The sequence below is a fragment of the Danio aesculapii genome, chromosome 18 (genome assembly GCF_903798145.1).
Source record: "Danio aesculapii chromosome 18, fDanAes4.1, whole genome shotgun sequence".
Taxonomy (NCBI): domain Eukaryota; kingdom Metazoa; phylum Chordata; class Actinopteri; order Cypriniformes; family Danionidae; genus Danio; species Danio aesculapii.
In genome coordinates, this window is record NC_079452.1 from 21,138,730 (window position 1) to 21,146,229 (window position 7,500).

At 33.7% G+C, this 7,500-nt stretch overlaps 1 protein-coding gene across 4 annotated transcripts in view; it reads right to left on the minus strand.

Annotated features, from left to right (window-relative positions):
* Positions 1-4,694: 4,694 nt before the first annotated feature.
* Positions 4,695-7,500, minus strand: part of LOC130245489 (latent-transforming growth factor beta-binding protein 4) — a 95,568-nt gene continuing 92,762 nt past the window's right edge. For all 4 annotated transcript variants that reach the window (XM_056478187.1, XM_056478186.1, XM_056478185.1 and 1 more), the window contains 2 exons: positions 7,007-7,156; positions 4,695-5,455 (listed from right to left, as the gene is read on the minus strand). In XM_056478187.1, coding sequence (XP_056334162.1) covers positions 5,319-5,455; positions 7,007-7,156 — 287 coding nt within the window. In that variant the 3' untranslated portion in view covers positions 4,695-5,318. The remainder of the gene's footprint in view (positions 5,456-7,006; positions 7,157-7,500) is intronic.

Here is a 7,500-nt window from a genome sequence, read left to right on the forward strand (position 1 = left end):
GTTGTCGTCTCATCTCAGTAAGGAAAAAAAGAAACATCGTAGTTATCATAGTGATCATAGTGAATCTGGGCCAGTGTGTGTGTGTTCTCCACTGCAGTGTCATGGTGAGAGAGTTAATCTGACAGACTGCTGACTCTCTATCACTACTAGGAACACACACTTCAGACACTCTCCAACAACAGCCGTAATCACACACTAATGAAACTAATATAATATAATATAATATAATATAATATAATATAATATAATATAATATAATATAATATAATATAATGCAATATAATGCAATATAATATAATATAATATAATATAATATAATATAATATAATATAATATAATATAATATAATATAATATTATATAATATAATATAATATAATATAATATAATAAAATATATTAAAATATAATATAATATAATATAATATAATATTATATAATATAATATAATATAATAAAATATATTAAAATATAATATAATATTATAAAATATATTAAAATATAATATTATAAAATAAAATAAAATAAAATATAATAATATAATAAAATATATTAAAATATAATATAATATAATATTACATAATATAATATAATATAATAATATAATATAATATAATATAATATAATATTATAATATAATATAATATAATAAAATAAGATAAAATAAAATAAAATATAATATAATAAAATATATTAAAATAAAATATAATATAATATAATATTACATAATATAATAAAATATAATAAAATATAATATAATAAAATAAGATCAAATATAATATAATATAATATAATATAATATAATATAATAATATATTAAAATATAATATAATATGATATAATATTATATAATATAATAAAATAAAATATAATATAAAATAATATAACAAAATATAATATAATATAATGTAATGTAATGTAATATAATGTAATGTAATGTAATATGATATAATGTAATGTAATAGAATGTAATGTAATGTAATGTAATATAATATAATATAATATAATATAATATAATGTAATGTAATGTAATGTAATGTAATATAATGTAATGTAATATAATATAATGTAATGTAATGTAATATAATATAATGTAATGTAATATAATGTAATGTAATATGATATAATGTAATGTAATATAATATAATATAATGTAATGTAATATAATGTAATATAATATAATATAATGTAATGTAATGTAATGTAATGTAATATAATGTAATGTAATATAATGTAATGTAATGTAATATAATGTAATGTAATATAATATAATGTAATGTAATGTAATATAATGTAATGTAATATAATATAATATAATATAATATAATATAATGTAATGTAATATAATATAATGTAATATAATATAATATAACAATATAATACAATATAATGTAATATAATATTATATAATATAATATAATGTAATGTAATATAATGTATTGTAATGTAATGTAATATAATATAATGTAATATAATATAATATAATATAATGTAATATAATATTATATAATATAATGTAATGTAATATAATGTATTGTAATGTAATGTAATATAATATAATGTAATATAATATAATATTATATAATATAGTGTAATGTAATGTAATGTAATGTAATGTAATATTTGCTGTGAGACGACAGTACTAACCACTACCCAACCTATATTACATTATATTATTTTATATTAAATTATTTTATATTATATTCTAAAATCTGAAAGAATCTCCAAGCGAGAAAGTAAAAAAAAATAACACAATCAGCCATAACAAAGAGTCCTGAACACTGAAGAAGCTCATTGAAGATCAAAACACTGACAGAATGAAGCAGCAGCCCAGAGTCCTGACCTAAACCTGACTGAGCATATATAGAGGTGAAGTCAAAATTATTTGCCCCCCCTGTGATTTTATTATTTTTTTTAATTTCTTTTATCAGATATTTCCCAAATTATGTTTTTAACAGATTAAGACATTTTCACAGTATTTCCTACATCTTTTTTTCTTCCGGAAAAAGTCTTGTTTGTTTTACTCCGGCTAGAATAAAAGCAGTTATAAGCAATATCTGTAATTTCTCCTTTTGCTATTGGAAAATGAACTGAATCCAAGAACTTTGGCCTAATACTCCACCATAAACATTTGGCTGCCAGTAAACTATGGCATTTGAGTGTTTGTGTGTGTGTGTCGAAGTGTGTGTGAGTCATTTGTACTCAAGCCAGTTCAGTTCAGGCGGTGTTTAAACTCAACACAGTCAAGTACCATCAACAAAAGCTGATCAGAGGAAGTTTACGGGCAAAACTGCAGTCCTACACTGTTGGCTGGTAACATGAGCCACGATGGAGTGAAAGCTGATATTCCGCTGCTCGGTGCAATCCAGCGAAGTACATTAGGAGCCAAGTGAACCCTTTAATCGGATTGGCTGTGTGATGTGGGAGGATTGGCCTATAAAAGGTCTTAGGAGCTGGATTCATATAAACACTAGGCACATTAAGAGCATGCAGAGATAAGCTGGTTACAAACCTTCTCAAAGAAAAGCACGTGAAGAGAGAGAGAGAGATAGAGAGATACGCCAAAGAATGACAACAATGGATTTCACTGATGTTAAACACTTTTAGGGGGAAATAATCTAATAATCTACCTTCACACTGTAAAAACATATCTGTAAATTAGTTTATTTACACTACCTGCGAATAGTCTTGTGGCCTATCCAAGTTTTAGGAACAGCAAATAATAACTGGACTTCTAGTTGATCATTTGGTATCAGAAGTGGCTTTTATGAAAGGTAAAGGCCTCTAGATTACACTTATTTGACCCAAATAAAATCTGATCATGCCTTGATTATTAATGATTTGATTAGGACAGTAAGGTCTGACTCTGCTTAGACTAAAGTCTCATCACTGAATCTTCAATAATGTCCAGTATAGAATATGTGGTCATGCTGCAGTGGAAACAGAATGAATATTGTGTCTGACTCCATCATGAGCTTGGAGGACTGCATCCATACATCTCTGACATGACTCAAATCACTGATTAATAAAGTCATCTGGAATGGCAAAGAAAGCGTCTTGCAGGACTCCCAGAGTTCATCAAGATTAGGATTCATCTTCAACGCCTCCTCCTTCATCTTACCCCAGACATGCTCAATAATGTTCATCTCTGGTGACTGGGCTGGCCAATCCTGGAGCACCTTGACCTTCTTTGCTTTCAGGAGCTTTGATGTGGAGGCTGAAGTATGAGGAGCGCTATCCTGCTGGAGAATTTGCCCTCTCCTGTGGTTTGTAATGTAATGGGCAGCACAAATGTCTTGATACCTCAGGCTGTTGATGTTGATCATCCACTCTGCAGATCTCTCGCACGCCCCCATACTGAATGTAACCCCAAACCATGATTTCTCCTTCACCAAACTTGACTGATTTCTATGAGAATCTTGAGTCCATGCTGGTTCCAGTAGGTCTTGTGCAGTATTAGTGATGATTGGAATGAATTCAACAGAGGATTCATCAGAGAAATCCACCTTCTGACACTTTTCCAAATGATCAACTAGAAGTTATTATGTGTTGCTCTCACAATTGAGATGGACGACAAGACTTTTGTCAGGTAGTGTATTCAACCTAGGCTCATTATGAATATGTACCCCGGTATACATATATTCTGGAGAGCATGAAATTTGTTCTAGGAGCTACGTTTTTTTTTGTTGCAGTTTTTGATTTGGTGAATCTGCCAGAGGCTGCTGTGTACGCTTTTTCAGATCTCAAATTTATCTCACAAGTCCCATTCGCCCCTGCAGTTCTTGCTTAAATCCACCAGAGACCACTGTCGACTGACTGACTGACCGATCAACTGACCCACCTTCCTCGTTCCCTAAACTCAACCAACAATATTTTCAAAAGCACTCCAGAAAAAGAAAAGCCCTCTCCTGATTTTTACCACGTTTTCAGATTTGACCACATTCTCACTCTGTTATTTACTTATTTTATTTTCTGGCTTTTGTTGTTGTTTTACCTACTTTCTGGAACCGTTCTTCGCCAGACCCGAACCCCATCACCGTGGTCAACTCCTCTCTGCGTCTCAAGTCCTCCTATGTACATGACGAGCTGCTGGGCAAAGTGATAACCGGAAAAGCCGTTCACGAGAGGGTAAGCGGTCAGCTGGTATCACGAAAAGAAACAGAAGCCGTCTGCAGTGTACATACCACCTCGTGGCGTTCGTTTTAAAGACAAAATGCAGCCATACGTACTTCTGGCTACAAATTTCAGGCTCTCCAGAAATGTATACAGGGGTACATATCCACAATGAGCCTGTTGCATTTATTTACACTTTTAAATTGCATTATGGGATCTTAATCTTTCTTCCAACAACTTTTAACTTTGAAAAGTTTGAAAAAGAGATTTTTATGAACAATTTTAATAGTTTAAAGTGCTATATTGTCTGGTCTGTAGTACAAAAATAAACTGGCAGCACATTTTCTGTTATTTTACAGACTTATTTCTCTATATATTATTATTTCTAATGCATTACATTATTTCAAACGACTGAAATGTCAATAAAAGTCACTTTGTTCAACTGCAGAGTTGAATTTTCAACATTAATAGTGGATAGAGAAGAGATCAACATCCCATAATGCAATTCACTAACTATGGAAACTGCTATATAAGATTAAATGATCCTCCCGAGGGGTTTTTAAAAAAGATACGCAACAAATACTTCAAAAATAACTATAATAATAATCAGAATGTGTGCAAATATATTTTAAAACGGCTTCCACATAGAAGATATCAAACACGTACACATAAAAATATGTAACAAACTCAAAAAATGTACAATAGCAGTGTGTGAAAACACACACACACTTGCTTTTCCACCACAGATACAGTGCATTTTGTTACGTGACACACACACACACACACACACACAATTAAAGAGATTTACAGTTTCAAATAGTAACATGGTGAAATTGTCAGACATTTATATATGACAAAAATAGATATTTTTATATATAGTGTAGATGGAAATGCCTTCATTGATATGGATTCATATAATTAAATATAAAATCTTGAGTTCTTGCTAGCTCGAGTAGTTTTTATAACACACATTCAGTCCAACCAATGAAAAGAGAGAATTTTTAGTAAAATCGTAACAAATACAATAGGGCTTCAGCACTACTGTACATGCTCGAACCCCTAATTATAGAGTCTTGTGTGTGTGTGTGATGTGTAAAGCTTCAGTATTGGACTTTTGGATAAACACACAAGACCTGTCATACAATAAACAATTTACATCAATGTGGTGTGGGAAGAAACGGAGCGAGTCTCTGAAGTGTTGCAGTCCTCAGGCAGGGATGCAGTGGTTTGGTCTGCGGGACAGGATGAAACCCCTGAGACACACACACCTGTACGATCCCTCCGTGTTCACACAGCGGCTGTTAATGCATTCCACTGAGTCTTCATCTTCACACTCATCCACATCTGCAGGAGTCACACACACACACACACCACTTTAAGTGCTTTCATTCAGCAAGAAGAGCTAGAGTTTAATAATACAACAGCACGCGTGATTGGTTAACGTACTCCTATTAGCATATTTAAATGTAACCATTTTAGCTTTACATACAGGTTTACATCCATTAAAGATTAAAAAGCAGTTTCATCTTCTCATGACATCATCTGCCGCATCAGCTCTTTGAATCAGAGTTTCAATTGATTGGTTCAGGAATCCAGTCTCTCCAAACCCCGCCTTTCTTATGGAGTACTCTGCTCTGATTGGTCATACTGCCTGGTGCTATAATTGGTCAGATTTTTGAATGATTGGTCTGACTGCCTTGCTGTGCTCTGATTGGTTAGATGGCCTAGGCTGTTCTGATTTGTCATATGACCCCTGCTGTGCTCTGTTTGGTCAGATGGCACTGATCTGTTCTGATTGGTCTGACTGCCTTGCTGTGCTCTGATTGGTCAGATGAAAGGTCTGTTCTGACTGGACAGATGGTCTGTGTTGTGTTGTGATTGGTCTGATGGCCTTGTCTGTTCCTATTATTAGTCAGATGGCCATCCTGTACTGTGATTGGTCAGATGGCCTAGTCTGTTCTGATTGGTCAGATGGATCTGCTGTGCTCTGATTGGTCAGATGGTATTGATCTGCTCTGATTGGTCAGATGGTCTAGGCTGTTCTGATTTGTCTGATGGCCCTCCTGTGCTGCAATTGGTCAGATGGCCTAGTCTGTTCTGATTGGTCAAATGGCCTCTGCTGTGCAGTGATTCATTAGATGGCCAGTTTGTTCTGATTGGTCAGATGGCCCCTGCTATGTTGTGATTGGTCAGATGCCATTGATTTCCTCTGATTGGTCAGATGGCCTAGGCTGTTCTGATTTGTCAGATGGCCCTCTTGTAACTGCAATTATTCAGACGGCCTAGTCTGTTCTGATTGGTCAAATGGCCTCTGCTGTGCAGTGATTCATTAGATAGCCAGTTTGTTCTGATTGGTCAGAAGGCCCCTGCTGGGTTGTGATTGGTCAGATGGCATTAATCTGCTCTGATTGGTCAGATGGCCTTGTCTGTTCTGATTGGTCAGACGGCCCCTGCTGTGCAGTGCTTGGTCAGATGGCCCTGCTGTGCTGTGATTGGTCAGATGGCCCTGCTCTGCTTTGATTGGTCAGATGACCCAGTGCATTGTGATTGGTCACATGATCCTACTCTTTCCTGATTGGCCTGATGGCTGAGTCACTGGTAATTGATCAGAAGCCAATACCATATCTGAATTTCACCTCTACTTTTATATTCACTGTTGTAAATGCAGTAATATATGCAGTATACTTTTGTACACACATACCCATATTCAGGGAGTACACCGCATTTACTGACAGCTCATGTCAGGCAGTTCAGAATCACTTCTTTCTAGTAATAGGCTAGAACTCCAAACGTCTTGGTTTTTCCATCTCAAACAGCTTTTATTACACACTACATGAGAGTAAATATCTGAAAAAGCCTAACGGGAAAAGCGAGCAAATAAGAAGTGAGGTATACCTATGCATGTCATGGTGGTGATGTCCAGCTGATAGCCGTCATAACAGTCACATGTGTAACCTTCCTCGACTCGGATACAGCGGCCATTCTCACAGCCACGGACAATCCCACACTCTTCTGAACTCAGGCTCCCATAGGAATCATATCGCCCTAAACACACACGCACGCACACACACACACACACACATATGAGAACTTCATAATCTACATATAGAAGCAAAGTTATTTACAAAACTAACCTAATGAAAAACACCGGCTTTCTGGTCTTAAGAGGGTTGGTTATGGATTATTAGACTACTTTTGAGGAATAAATTAAATAAAATCAATTTAAAACGTGACAATTGCAGAGTTACACCCTTCTATTAGGATCACTGTGTAATAATATCAATAATAATTATATTTTGTTGTATAATTTAATCAGCAGTACACTTTTTGCAAACTAAATTGTGAAATCCCACAAGAATGTGCTAAAAGACCCACTAAAAGCTAACTGG